This window comes from Aethalodelphis obliquidens, unplaced genomic scaffold (genome assembly GCF_003676395.1).
Source record: "Aethalodelphis obliquidens isolate GAN/ISIS:26980383/991018 unplaced genomic scaffold, ASM367639v1 scaffold4, whole genome shotgun sequence".
NCBI classification, from domain to species: domain Eukaryota; kingdom Metazoa; phylum Chordata; class Mammalia; order Artiodactyla; family Delphinidae; genus Aethalodelphis; species Aethalodelphis obliquidens.
This window is the reverse complement of record NW_020837948.1, coordinates 311,952-326,580: the sequence shown is the minus strand read 5'-3', so window position 1 is coordinate 326,580 and position 14,629 is coordinate 311,952. Positions and strand designations below refer to the sequence as shown.

Below are 14,629 nucleotides of genomic sequence, written 5' to 3'. Positions count from 1 at the left end.
AGCTTGGATGACTTCCGGCTATCGAGTCGAGGGCCCGCACGCCTAGAAAGCCACCACTCAGTACAACAATCACTTCCGGCTCCTACCGGAAGTGCGGGAACTGGGCGGGAGCCTGAGAGGGCTGGAGCAACCCTCCGGAATTCAGGAGGTGTAGAAACGCTCACCTCTTCTATGGTGCTCCGGCTTCGCCTCTACAGCGCCCTATACCCTTCCTGGGGTCCTATCTGCCTCTTTCCTAGGTCCTTTGCCTCGTGTTCCGGAAATCCTGCCTCCTGCTGCACGATGCCCCAGCTCGGACTCCTACATGGGAGGGCCTGGGCTGTGCTGTTTGGCCAGCTCCGGCGACCGCCCGGTGCTGTATGCATCAGGGCAGTCCATTCTCATAGCCAGGTGAGCCAGACTGAGATAGCTCTGGTCTGTCGGGGCAGGATCTCCAGGTCTGAAAGCATAGACTCGCGGCCTGTACTCCCGCAGTATTAACAGTCGGTTTTTTATTGAGTGCCCACCATGTACCGACACAGAGCTAAGGCCTTTTAGGATGCTTTGTCATTTAATCATCATAGCAATCTTGAGATGTTGGGGTTATTATTTCCGTTTTACAGTTGAAGAAACGGAGGCTCCAAGGTTAAATGACTTATCTATGGCTACATAGTAAGGGAGCATTTTAATATAGGTCCACAGTCCCTTATCTGAACCTTTTGGGATCAAACACATTTAAATTTTTTTAAGCAAAATATATGAATATTCCCACTAAGTGAGATGACTAACGGCCATAAGTAGAGTGAGTTCACATTAGAATTTACCTCAAAATTTTTAGTTTTCAGAGATTATGGATTCTTAGGAGGGGTTGTGGGCTTCAACTGCTGTCCTTTGGAGCACAGAATCTGCCAAAGTATGAACTACTACACGCTCTATATTTCTGGAAGGGCATACAGCCTGCTGGGGATAATCAAAATCACAGATTCTGTTTTACCTTGGGAATGACACTTTTGTGTTCCTAGTAGATGCTTTGTGCTATCATGAACAACAGAGCTCAGATCTTTTGTTATTTGCAGTCACAGCATCCTACCAGCCAGCTTTTTTTTTTTTTTTCAATCAGGAAATCCATTCCTTTTCATTCCACAGACATGTTCTGTGTTCTTGGGCTGTTTCTCTTCTGTCTTCCAGTTACTTTTTCCCTATCTCCAAACCTAATGACCATTACTACCTTATTAACAATTCTTAGTTTTTGCTCTTTGAGTAGGAACTGAGAACTGGAGATCCTACTAATCCCTACTCCTATATGGTTAGTGGTGGTAGTCTTGGGTTGCTTTGTGCCTTCCTTGTTTTTTGCTGGTTAAAGTTTTTCATACTTTTAAAAACTCCAATTATAGTGAGGAAGCTTGTATGGTAAACATCTGATCCCATATGTATTACATATATGTTGCAGATACAACTGGGTTTTTGGAAGTGGGCTGAGATTGGGATAGATAGTGTTCAGACTTCCTGTTGCTCAGGGCCAAAAATATTTTCAGGTTGGTGGTACACAGGGCCAGAGATACCACACGTTTGGCCAGTATTGAGAGGAGCCATATCTCACATTTCTTCTGCCAGGTTGCGGAGGCAGCGTTAGCAACCCAACTGAAACCACATCAAGAGAAATCAAATTTTATTATCAAGACCCCAAAGGTAATGCCCTTTGCCCCACCCTGTCTGTTAGAGTGCCTTGGAGTTCTGCCCTGTGCTTCTCTTCCTGACCACTTTTAATGTTTTTGTTTTTGTTTGTTTGTTTGTTTTGGCTGTGCCGCATGGCTTGCGGGATCTTAGTTCCCCGACCAGGGGTGGAACCCAGGCCCTTGGCAGTAAAAGCGCAGAGTCCTAACCACAGGACCCCCAGGGTATTCCCTATTTTTAATTTTTCACTATTTCACTAATTCTTCACTATTCTTGAGATACTGGGTGGGGCTCATAGTCGTCTGAACTCAAAGAGATTTCAACTCCAGACCTTAGATTATAGATATAGTTTAACTCTTTGTCTTAAATGGACTTGTCTTTGTCTTTGTTTTCACTCTGGCTCCTTTTGGTTTCTAGGGCACCAGAGATCTTAGTCCCGAGCAGATGGTCGTGAGGGAGAAAATTCTTGATATGGTTGTTAGCTGCTTTAAACGTCATGGAGCAAAGGGGTTGGATACCCCGGCATTTGAGCTAAAGGTAAGAGGAGAAAAAAAATGCAGGAACCCCATTTCTTTCCCAAAGGGCTTCTAGCCTATGTTCTGGAGTCCTCCTTTTAACCATGGCACTTTCTGTTTGACCCCTGCAGGAAATGCTTACTGAGAAGTATGGAGAGGACTCTGGGCTCGTCTATGATCTGAAGGATCAGGGTGGAGAGCTATTGTCCTTGCGCTATGACCTTACTGTATCCTTCTAAGTACGGCAGCCTGACTTACCTCTTTCCAAACCCAGAGGTCATTCTCTGATAATGGGACAGCAGTGACTCTGGGACCCTATAGGTTCATTGGCAGCAGCCTTTACTTCAAGTTTCTTCCAGAAGGCAATTCTGCCAGCAGAGCCTGGCCTGGAGCTCTGTCATTTAAGTTTATACTGTGTCAGACTCCCTTGAGGAAGCTTGCAAAAATACTGATTCTTGACCTCTAGCCCCAGATTTTCTTAATTCTGTAGCTGGAGTGGTGTTCAGAAATCTGCATTTTAAATAGATACCTGGATAATTAAGATGCAAGTGGTCCTTGAACACTTGAAGAAACATTGATATAGAAGTTGTAGGCAAATCCAGGTTCTGAAGCTTGACTCTTCTGAGACAGTTGAGACTTGATCTGAATGGGAGGGAATGGCCCAGACTTGAAGTTCTTGGATCATTTCTATCTCTGCTTCCCCTGCTTTCTACCAGACTTGCAGGGATTCCTTCATTTGACACTATTCAGTGTTTATTGATTGCTGTGCCTTGGTGATAGTGGGAAAGGAGGCAGAGAAAGTCCTTGTTCTAATCCTAGTGGATGAGATCCAGTTGATAGAGGCCCAGTCCTCCCTAATCTCTTTCCACTGGGGCTAAGCTCTGGATGTAGTATTCTTCCTCCTTAACCTATTTATGTGAGGTCCCTTTTGCTCGTTATCTGGCCATGAATAAAGTGAAGAAGATGAAACGCTATCATGTTGGAAAGGTGTGGCGTCGGGAGAGCCCAACCATAGCCCAAGGCCGCTACAGGGAGTTCTGCCAGTGTGTAAGTGACCTGATGGAGGCAGCGTGGTTTGATAGTTCTGGGGACCACAACCTAGGAACTGGCTGCTCACTAATTTTTTTTCGCCCGTCTTTTTCTTTGCTGTAGGACTTTGACATTGCTGGTCAGTTTGACCCTATGATCCCTGATGCAGAGTGTTTGAAGATCGTGTGTGAAATCCTTAGTGGGTTGCAGCTGGGGGATTTTCTCATTAAGGTGAGGCCAGAGCTGAGGACTGAGGGGAGAAGTCTGGATTTGGCCTAATGCTGTTTGAAAACATAGGTGACCCCAGCCATTAAGCCTGTAGCTCTAGGACTTTCTTAGTACAGGTGTTGCATTTTATATCTATATCTATATAGTCACCCTGTGGAATTTCCTTACTATCCCTTTTATGAGTCAGGCAAGTAGGGACTGCCATTGTTTTGAGGGAGAGGTCATTCATAAACCACTTGGGTCACTTCCATTGAGTTCACAGGTCAATGACCGGCGGATTTTGGATGGGATATTTGCCGTCTGTGGTGTTCCTGAAAGCAAGTTCCATGCCATCTGCTCCTCGGTAGACAAACTAGACAAGGTAACAAAGAAGACATGCTTCAGTAGATCCTATCAGAGTTTCTGCCCTGCCTTCAAATCTATATATACCTTTAGAGGAAAATAAGGAGATGGTGGCTGGAAGTGAGCTATTTCTGGGAGGAAGGTAAGGAGACATTCTGAAACGAGACCTGAGTTTTGCTGTGCAGTGGAGATTATGGCTGGATTTCCTAAGCTGCCTCTGACTTTGCTGAGTAGAGTGTTAGCTACTCGTGACATACATAATGAATGAAATGAGATGTCCTTTTCCATTAAGAGAAAGAAGGATCTTGGGGCTAGGCTAATGTTTGGGTGTTTGTGCAGATGTCTTGGAAAGATGTGAGACATGAGATGGTGGCAAAGAAAGGCCTGGCTGCTGAAGTAGCTGATCGAATTTGGGATTACGTCCAATGTCATGGTAAGAATCAGTGTTTTCAGAGGTACATGATAGAACCAGAGTGAGGGTGATAAGTGTATAACTTCTACGTCTGAAACAGCTCCTTTTCATAAATGTGCTAAGTTCCAGAGCCTGGTTTTAATTTAATAACCTTTTTACTTACTGTAACCAGTTATGTCTTTAGGTGTCAAAGATGGAGGCAGAAGAGGAGAATCTGGTCATATGTGATCAGGATCTTTTTCTTAAAGAAAATGAGGAGGACTAGCTGGAGCATATTAGGGATAAATTTGGATGAAACACATCTGGGTGTATAACACAGACATTATTTCTCCCCACATGTCTCCCCAGGAGGGGTGTCCTTGGTGAAACAAATGTTCCAGGATCCCAGACTATCCCAGAACAAGCAGGCCCTAGAGGGCTTGGGAGACCTGAAGCTGCTATTTGAATATCTGACTTTATTTGGAATTGCTGAAAAGGTAAGCTGGGTAGGGAGTGCACCTCCTGCTGTGTCTAGGGCTCTCAGGGTCCTGAGTCTTGTCTAAGACTGACTATAACCTTGTTCCCACAGATCTCCTTTGACCTGAGCCTGGCTCGGGGCCTGGACTACTATACAGGAGTGATCTATGAAGCGGTGCTGCTACAGACCCCAGCTCATGCTGAGGAGGAGCCACTGAATGTGGGCAGTGTGGCTGCTGGTGGGCGCTATGATGGGCTGGTGGGCATGTTTGACCCCAAAGGCCACAACGTGCCATGTGTGGGGCTCAGCATTGGGGTGGAGCGGATCTTCTCCATTGTGGAGCAGAGGATGAAGGTAGGTCCTCGGTAGGGTTAGAGTAGGGCTGCAGACCTTAAAAACTCTCATGTTTCTGGAAGTGCAGTTGGACTGTTTTTCTGATGATTGTTTTGTTTTGAATTATTGGTGCAAAGGAAGTTTTTATTAGTTTTACCTTCTCTCTCTCTTTTACTAGACTTTTGGTGAGAAGATACGGACCACAGAGACCCAAGTGTTTGTGGCCACACCACAGAAGAACTTTCTCCAAGAACGGCTGAAGCTAATTGCAGAGCTTTGGGATGCTGGGATCAAGGTATAATGGAGCTAATATCCAAAACATCTAGCTATATGTGGAATTCATGCACCAGGCCCACTTCTACCTTATGCCTAAGGTGGAACTCAAGATCTTTCTAGTCTTCACTAGTGTGTCTTCATAGGGTATGAGGGTGAGCTACTTACTTATTTGGATATGCCTGCTCCTGGGGTTTGAGTGGTATGGTCACTTCTTTTTTTTTTTTTAACATCTTTATTGGAGTATAATTGCTTTACAATGGTGTGTTAGTTTCTGCTTTATAACAAAATGAACCAGCTATACATATACATATATCCCCATATGTCCTCCCTCTTGCGTCTCCTTCCCACCCTCCCTATCCCACCCCTCTAGGTGGACGCAAAGCACCGAGCTGATCTCCCTGTGCTATGTGGCTGCTTCCCACTAGCTATCTATTTTACTTTTGGTAGTATATATAAGTCCATGCCACTCTCTCACTTTGTCCCAGCTTACCCTTCCCCCTACCCGTGTCCTCAAGTCCATTCTCTATGTCTGCATCTTTATTCCTTTCCTGCCCCTAGGTTCTCAAAACCATTTTTTTTTCTTTTTTAGATTCCATATATATGTGTTAGCATACGGTATTTATTTTTCTCTTTCTGACTTACTTCACTCTGTATGACAATCTCTAGGTCCATCCACCTCACCACAAATAACTCAATTTCGTTTCTTTTTATGGCTAATATTCCATTGTATATATGTGCCACATCTTCTTTATCCATTCATCCGTTGATGGACACTTAGGTTGCTTCGGTATGGTCACTTCTAAGTCCCCTATTCTTTTTTTGAAAATTAATTAATTATTTTTTGGCTGCATTGGGTCTTCGTTGCTGCGCGCAGGCTTTCTCTAGTTGCGGCGAGTGGGGGCTACTTTGCGGTGCGTGGGCTTCTCATTGCGGTGGCTTCTCTTGTTGCGGAGCACAGGCTCTAGGCATGCGGGCTTCAGTAAGTAGTTGTGGTACATGGGCTCAGTAGTTGTGGCTCACGGGCTCTAGGGTGCAGGATCGGTAGTTGTGGCGCATGAGCTTAGTTGCTCCGCGGCATGTGGGATCTTTCCGGACCAGGGCTCGAACCCATGTCCCCTGCATTGGCAGGCGGATTCTTAACCACTGTGCCACCAGGGAAGTCCCTAAGTCCCCTATTCTTTCTTCACCCTTTTCAGGCAGAGCTGATGTATAAGAACAACCCTAAACTACTAACTCAACTGCACTACTGTGAGAACACGGGCATCCCACTGGTGGTCATTATTGGTGAGCAAGAACTGAAGGAAGGGGTCATCAAGCTCCGTTCAGTGGCCAGCAGGGAGGAGGTGAGTGGGGGCAGGCAGAAATAGGAGGTACCAAGTGTTTCTACTTTTCTTAGATCCTTTAAGAAATATATATCTTTTGGCTGAGAAAATATCTCCAGGGTTAATCGTGATAGAGATGAATGAGCACCCACCCTAGGCAACCATTATAGCCGATGATTGGTTGGGTGGGCAAAAGGACAAACGAAATCTCTATGGGTATTTCAAGACTCATCAACAAAATAGACATAGATCAGGTGTTTGAATCCCTTTAGTCTTGAGGGCATACATTCTCCAGGTCAGGTTGAAGCACATACTCCTCCCTACTGGTTGCATAAGTAGTGGGAGCAGTTGCACAGTTAAATGAATCCAGAAAAGTAGTGGCTAAGGAACTAGTATCACTCTCTAGTTTGTCACATGAGAGTTCTGTTATGTTTCAGGTGGCCATTACACGGGAAAATCTTGTGGCTGAAATTCAGAAGCGACTGTCTGAGTCTTGATCCTTGCCTGAATGCCATCTGCTGCTCTTTGTAGAAAATGTTTCATCTAGGACTGACTTCCTGAGGGACTTCATAACTGCTGGCCAGGATGGGTGACAAGTGCCTCTGCATCCTTCATCCTTCCTGGGTACAGAACTGTAGAAGGCCCTGAGGACTCCTGGGCTAGTGTGAGCAGCTATTCTGCATGGGCGCAGGTGGCTGGTACGTGACAGAGACATGCTCTAACATCCGAGGCAGATGGCAGGTTTGAAATGCCACTGAGTGCTGCCAACAGGTGCTGAGATGGTTGCTATGAGCAAATCTCTGGGAAAGTCACCTCAGGTTGAGAGGATTCTGACCACTGAGATCAAAAGTCAAATACTTAGCCTTCTGCTCTGGCTTCTGAGCCAATTTCTGGGAAGTTTGTCCATAACCTGCCCTTGGCCTGTCCAGGTAGTTTTTGGGAGACAGCAAAGAGTTGGGCAATGACTGTCTTCTGTTTTGTTTGAGGACAGAGATGCTATCCCAAGGGCATAGCAGTGCCCATATTGATGTGGCATCTCTCTAGCCCATCCATTGTTAATAATAGCAGGGTGAGGCTGTCTGTTTAATAATCTTGAATGTTGAACTTAATAAGTGACCTGACAAGATTGAGATCTGATCTTTTGAGATTTTGGAGACCATTACCTGTGCCAGAATCACTGCTCTGACTTCCATGTCCTGCCATGGAGGTGCCTGTTCTAGAAGTGGTTGTATAATATATTAAATAAAATATTAAATATAGTAGTTTGGATAATTTGTTACCAAGGGATTGGTTTGCATAGGCCATGGAAAACGCTTGAGTGTACACTGGAGGATTCTGTGAGCTAGGAGTAACCTCCCTGGGGTGATGTTTCTGTATTCAGTGAAGGGAGCAGCCACAGTTCCCCTTCCCCCCAACTTGGAGATACAGTCACGTCACTAAATCAATGTATAGTGAGATATCTGCTAGAGTTCTTCATCCTAGAGTGTTGTTGATGACCGACCTTCCCAAGTCCCATCATGTTGATTAAACTGTGCACTATAGATTGAATGACTGTTTCTCAGCTGAAGGAAAAATGAGTTAACCAAAGTTTGATAGCATTGCTTCAAGATAAAGAGACAAGCCGCAAAAAGCGCTTTGCATATGTGCGTTGGAAAGGCTGCAGCCTTTACAAACAGTTCAGCGCTCTTGGGGCCATATTTTTAGTGCATCTAGAGCCCCTGTAACGGCGCTTCAGCCTTAAAGAAGGTTTGGAAATTCTTGGCAGTGCACGCAGGTTGATTAGATTAGATCAGAGAGCACTGATCCGAATCTCATTTTCCTCTTTGGTTAAAAAGACAAGTTGAATCTACGCTTGTTTTGAAAGCCACGGCAAAAACGTTTCCAGGCGCCCTTACTTCCGTGTTGCTTCAAACTTTCCTTGCGCATGCGCTATTTCTTTGGCGCGGGGGCGGGGCCGACAATCCTGTTTTAGAAGCCCTCCAGTGCTTAGCTCGTTTAGAACACGAGAGTCTAAGCTTATTGGAGGCAAGCTTGCTTTACGGCTCAAGGCCGCTTTTTACGGCATTTTCCGGCTTCCCATTCACTTCGAAGTGAAGATGGCGTCGGGCAGTGGGGTAGGTGTTGTGTGTGAGGAGGCTTCGGGTGGGGGGTCGGGGGTGGCTTCTCGGCGCCGAGTATTCTGCACCCGATTGACTTCCCGACACCTCCTCGCAATCTAATGGCCCCAGTTCAAGAGCTTCTTCGTAAGGCCCTGGCACAGGGTCAGTGGAATCGGGGAGGGCTCTGGTTGGGGTCCTGAGGCAACCTCAGCCTCCTGGTGCTGTCCGGAGAGGCTTCGCTTTCCCCAGGTCCCGGGGCCGCCTTGGCAGCGAGGACGCGCTTCCGTTTTTCCAGGAGTCGGACACGATTAGCGACGAATCTCAAGCGCTTTTTCCTCCCCCCAGACAAAAAACTTGGACTTTCGCCGAAAGTGGGACAAAGATGAATATGAGAAGCTCGCCGAGAAGAGGCTCACGGAAGAGAGAGAAAAGAAGGATGGTGGGTGCCTTCTCCATCAAGTGCTAAGTGTATTATAGAGGCGATGCAATGGTTGGAGAGTGGGTGGGGAGTTGAAATGCGCTGTCCTCATTTCTTGTGTAACCTTTGACAGAGCATTGCCTCCCTGGTCCTCAGTTTCTTCAGGTATGAGAGCGAGGAGATGGACTGAAGTGCTTTTGAGGTGCTTTCCAGCTCTGTGATTCTGCTTCCTTGCCTTACCTTTGTTTGGCTCATTTCGTACTTTCCTCAAGTACAGAGAAGAGAGTGGGATCCTTACTAGTGACAGGAGAAGGAGTATTTTGCTGCTTTGTATTATTGCTTTTGAAGAGCAGCAGGGAACATGGTATTGTTTAACCTACCGCTTAGTGCTGTTCTCTGTGCGTTATACTATGTCAGGGAGTTGGTGCTTCTCTCCTAGAGATTCCACTGTATAAAAAGAAACGTCTTATTTTCTCATCTGTTTTCAAACTGTACATTTTTCTTCTGCTTTACTTCTACACCAGGTTGCATAATCTAACTTTTGGTTTTTATGTAACTTGTACAATAGTACTTGACATATAACAGATATTTCCTAAATGTTGGTCCCCTTTAAAAGTTTTCCCAGCTCTCAGAAGATTCCTTTCTGTTTTATGCTTGGGATATCTGTTTGAAAGCACTATTGAGTGGTCTTACTCTTCTTTTTTTTTTTTTTTTTTTTGCGGTACGCGGGCCTCTCACTGTTGTGGCCTCTCCCGTTGCGGAGCACAGACTCCGGACGCGCAGGCTCAGCGGCCATGGCTCACGGGCCCAGCCGCTTCGCCGCATGTGGGATCTTCCTGGACGGGGGCACGAACCCGTGTCCCCTACATTGGCAGGCAGACTCTCAACCACTGCGCCACCAGGGAAGCCCAACTCTTCTTTTAAAAGGTTGCTTTTTGTGAAAATTAAGAGCTCCTCCCTTCAATTCAGTTAATTAATGAATAAAAAATATTGCTTTTAGGGGTTTCCCTGGTGGTGCAGTGGTTGAGAGTCCGCCTGTCAATGCAGGGGACACGGGTTCGTGCCCCGGTCTGGGAGGATCCCACATGCCGCGGAGCGGCTGGGCCCGTGAGCCATGGCCGCTGAGCCTGCGCGTCCGGAGCTTGTGCTCCGCAATGGGAGAGGCCACAACAGTGACAGGCCCGCATATCGCAAAAACAACAACAACAAAAAACACATTGCTTTTAGACTCGTTGGATTTGAAGTGGAGGAAAGATGTAGAGAGTTAGGGATTGCTTGTCATTTTTTCTGTGTTGAGCTTCTCCTTAGCTGCTGCTAGAAGTGACTGTTGTGTCCCTTGCTTCAGGTTTCAAAAAGACATGAAAGTAAACCTCAGGATTTTGGATTTCACGCGTTTCTTTTCCTTTCTGGTTAAGGAACTCTAATAATGAAGGGACTTCCTTCCCCATTATATTTCAGGAAAACCAGTGCAGCCAGTCAAGCGAGAGCTTCTCCGGCATAGGGACTACAAGGTGGACCTGGAATCCAAACTTGGGAAGACAATCGTCATTACCAAGACCACCCCACAGTCTGAGATGGGAGGGTGAGTGGCTTTTCATCTTTCTCTGCAGCCAGGAGTAAGTCTAATAAACTGTGTTGGTTTTAGGAAGTGTTGAGCAGGGTACCTGGCCTTGGAATAACAACCTTGTTTCCTGTAATTCCATCCATTGTCCTCCAAGGTCTCAAGTTAACATAATAGTGTCTCTAAGAGGGGTCACTCTGTAGGCGTCTTCATATTAGCACTGTAACTACTTCTTAATATCTTAAAAGGGATTATTTGTTCTCCTGCCAGAGGAAGAAATGAACAAAAGGACTACTGAGGAGATTTCTAGGGGAGAAATTAGGTGAAGCTAGAATGGAGCCCAGGAGCTGTTGATGGTGAATAAAGGGGGTTGAGGTTCCAGACTGGCTGCAAAGGTTGTAGCTGTTATGGATTTCCTGGTTGTGCACCTTCCTCCTAGACCAAGGCGATAACCTTTAGGAAGAAGGGTCCCACAAGAACTCTTCATCTTTTTGCTCACCACTACCTCTCTGTCCAGTTAGGTTTTCCAGCAGGAGCATAACACAGATAACAATGAGTGACACTTTTCTGAGCTGCTTCTCTGAGTAAATCCACTGTTGTCCTTCCTCTTTGTGTTAGTTATCTATTGCTATTTAAATTAATACATTAACCCAGTATTTAGCAGCATAAAACAATGGATAGCTCACAGTATCTGTGGGGAAGTAACCTGGGAAAGGTTTACCTAGGTGGTTCTGGCTCAGTGTCTCTCACAAAGCTGTCATCAAGGTGTCTGCTGCGTCTGCATTCATCTGAGGTATAAGTGGGGCTGGAGGATCTGCTTCCAAGCTCTGTCACGTGGCTGTGGTTTGGAGGCCTCAGTTCTATGCTCCATGGGCCGCTCCATAGCACTGCTCACAACAAAGCAAGTGACTTCCCCAGGGCACGTGATCCTCGTGAACAGACTAAGACAGAATCCATGTTTTTTTATAACCTAATCTTGGAAGTGACATAGAATCACCTTTGATACATTCTATTGATCACACAGACTAACGCTTGTGCAAATTGGGAAGGGCCTATATAGGGTAGGAATACCAGGAGTGTGGGATCATTGTGGGGGCCATCTTGGAAGTTGGCAGCCACACTCTTCCAAGAGCCAAGGCTTTGTGGAAATGAGAATGCTGCTTCTAAAAAGAAATTTTACCTAAAAATAATGAGTTTTTTGGTTGAAAACGATAAAATCCTTACAACCAGATGTGACCATAGTGCTATTTCTTTCTGTTTTCTAGATACTATTGCAATGTCTGTGACTGTGTGGTGAAAGACTCCATCAACTTCCTGGATCACATTAATGGAAAGAAACGTAAGACTTGGAGGTAGTTTGTGATTGGGGCTGGATTTGAGTTTTGGAGGTGGGGTGCGGGAAAGGGTAGTTACTATTGGGCCTCTTTTTCAGTGTCTGGGGAATTCTCTAGTTGCTTCAGCATAGGTCATTCTTTACTTCATTATTTAATGTTTCTGGGGTCCATGAGGTGAGTATCTGTTCTAAGCTGTCAACAAGCCCAGACCATGGTCTTCTCCAGGGCCCAACTGTCCCTACTGGTGTGCATCTGCTCAGTAAGGGTAATTGAAAGCTGCGTATATCTTGTTATCTGGGGCTGCTGCCAGGGAAATTTTTTTTAGCCCTAATTATTTTTACTGTGTGTTTTATGAGTCTGTTTTTTGTTTTTTTTTTAATGTCAGGAAAAGACTTTTTGAGGGACTTAGGATGTCTTAACAACCTTACCTTCTTCACTGTTGACCCTACCCAGATCAGCGAAACCTGGGCATGTCTATGCGTGTGGAACGTTCCACTTTGGATCAGGTGAAGAAACGTTTTGAAGTCAACAAGAAGAAGATGGAAGAGAAGCAGAAGGATTATGATTTTGAGGAAAGGATGAAGGAACTCAGAGAAGAGGTAGGCTCTCTTCCTCATTCCACTTCCATCCCCAGAGGAGAGTTGTATCTCCTGAATTTCTGTACATTAAGGGGGACATTTATTGCCCTTGTTTGGGACTCTCATAATCTGAAGGAAATGGCTCTAAACCTATCCTTTTTTTCTGGACTCTCTGGGCCATACTTTTTTTTTTTTTTTTTTTTAAACTACAGGAGTGATTAATTAAATGCACCTAGTCCCCAGCAGGCCCGTGGAACCAGGCTGACTGGGTCAGAGTTCTGTTTCCTTCACATACTGGCTGTGAATCTTGGATAAGTTATATAACCTCTTTGTGCCTCTGTTTCCTCATATTCAAGATCTTAGTATATAATACACATAAAGCACTTAGACCAGTTCCTGGCTTGTACTCTATGCCCCAGAATGTTAGTTCCTATTATGTGGCTTTACTCCCATCACCTTGTTAAGAACTAGAGATGAACTGGGATATAGGATTGAGAAATGCTTTCCACAGGCTAAAACTTCTCTTTCTTGTCCCTTATGATCTTTACTGTGGCTTTTCCTCTGCTCTTGAAATTTTACTTGTCTTTAATTATTTTATTCTAAAGATAGAAAGGAAGCTCACCTATCTCTTTCAACATTTGGCTCACGAGTCTGAACTGATTCTGAGTGATTTCCCTTCTAGGAGGAAAAGGCCAAAGCCTACAAGAAAGAGAAACAGAAGGAGAAGAAAAGGAGGGCTGAGGAGGACTTGACATTTGAGGAGGATGATGAGATGGCAGCTGTGATGGGCTTCTCTGGCTTTGGTTCCACCAAGAAGAGTTACTGAGGCTTTTTATGCTTGGCTTTTTGCCAGGCCTAACTTTGTGTGTGTGGGCGTCATCTTTTGGGAGGTACTGGGGAAAGTCCTTAAGAGTGGCAGTGGGGAGGGCTAGAGGGTGGGTGTTTGTGGTTTCCCTCTACCTTGGGAGAGAGCACAGGATGCAAAGGAATGTGCTGTGGCATGTTCCTTCAGCCTCAGTATTTCACTGGAGACAGAGGACGTCTGATCATCTGAGTTCCCAATAAAGAAAAACCACCTCTTCTGAGGCTGCTTTCCGGAAACTCCCCTTGCATCTTTCCCTCTTCATCTGTCCATCTCATCTGAGCATCCTACATTTACCCTGTGTTCTGCCTTTGTTTTAATTTTTACTCTTGCTTAGCCTACAGCAGAAGGGTTCTCTGGGTCCCCAGTTTCCAGTTGATAGCTTATCCTTGCCTGGCCCCTCCTTTTGCCATTCTCCCCCAGTCCCGCCCCGTGGTTCTCCGGCCATCTGTGCATGCATGTGTACTTCTGCCTGGGTCATTGGTATGTGCGGGTGCGTGTGCATGAAACTGTCACATAGAGGGAGCCTAAGCTAGAGCCTCAGGAGCATTGCTAGAGCCTCAGGGGCCTGGTGTTCTCAGCTTCCTCAGAGCATGTAACAGGAAATTAAATGGGATGAGTGTTTGGTGTGGTTTTGTCTGGTGAGTTTTTTAACCTTTGTTCTTCATATGTAAACTGTTCAGCTTTTCCTATTTGTTTCATTTTATTGAGGATTACTCTGTTTTTGTCTTCCTTGTAAGCAGGCTCTTGGAAGAACCTGTTTGATGCAAAAAAGAAAAAGGAGAAAACCTCATATGGGAGCCCTTGGGTCTCAGAGGCTGTTCAACATGTATAATAAATAGCATTGACTGGGCCTATTTCACATTTGGTGGGAACATCCCATATTCTTCCCTGTGTATTGTTTTTTTCTTCTCCATACTTATTCTTCTCCCTTCATTTGAGCCCTGTCACTTTTTTTCTAGGTGCCTTCAACACGAATTATACTTTACTCTGATGTGATCTGTGTCTGGAGGAGTTTGAATATAACTTTTCCTGTAATTTTAGCCTCCTTTGATCTTCTGTTTCTGGAACAGCAGAGCTCAGGGTTGAAAACTTAGTGTTTTCCTAACTCTCTGCAGTTAGGCTAGGCACAGGGTTACTCGGTGTTTGCACTGTTGACATTTTGGGCTGGGTAATTCTTTGTTGTGGAGGCTCCCTTGTGCATTGTAGG

At 45.4% G+C, this 14,629-nt stretch overlaps 2 protein-coding genes across 7 annotated transcripts; both read left to right on the top strand.

The window, feature by feature from the left end:
• Positions 1 to 115: 115 nt before the first annotated feature.
• Positions 116 to 9,105, top strand: HARS2 (histidyl-tRNA synthetase 2, mitochondrial). Of its 6 annotated transcripts, XR_003430428.1 has the most exons (14): positions 118 to 390; positions 1,594 to 1,668; positions 2,071 to 2,190; positions 2,300 to 2,395; positions 3,090 to 3,215; positions 3,321 to 3,428; positions 3,688 to 3,786; positions 4,107 to 4,200; positions 4,528 to 4,655; positions 4,748 to 4,990; positions 5,148 to 5,264; positions 6,442 to 6,588; positions 7,005 to 7,265; positions 9,012 to 9,105. XR_003430428.1 is itself a non-coding variant. In XM_027095281.1 (13 exons), exons 1-13 carry the CDS (start codon positions 172 to 174, stop codon positions 7,034 to 7,036), a joined length of 1,545 nt encoding a protein of 514 aa, XP_026951082.1. In that variant the 5' UTR covers positions 116 to 171; the 3' UTR covers positions 7,037 to 7,826. The 6 variants fall into 6 exon arrangements, 5 of the variants coding, with proteins under 5 accessions (XP_026951082.1, XP_026951075.1, XP_026951091.1 ...); XM_027095281.1 differs by lacking the exon at positions 9,012 to 9,105 and having other exon boundaries at positions 116 to 390; positions 6,442 to 6,529; positions 7,005 to 7,826; XM_027095256.1 differs by lacking the exon at positions 9,012 to 9,105 and having other exon boundaries at positions 7,005 to 7,826.
• ZMAT2 (zinc finger matrin-type 2) lies at positions 8,569 to 14,457 on the top strand. The gene is made up of 6 exons (XM_027095325.1): positions 8,569 to 8,681; positions 9,012 to 9,105; positions 10,543 to 10,666; positions 11,911 to 11,984; positions 12,433 to 12,578; positions 13,240 to 14,457. The coding sequence occupies exons 1-6, from the start codon at positions 8,664 to 8,666 to the stop codon at positions 13,381 to 13,383; spliced, it is 600 nt and encodes a 199-aa protein (XP_026951126.1). The 5' UTR covers positions 8,569 to 8,663; the 3' UTR covers positions 13,384 to 14,457.
• Positions 14,458 to 14,629: the final 172 nt, after the last annotated feature.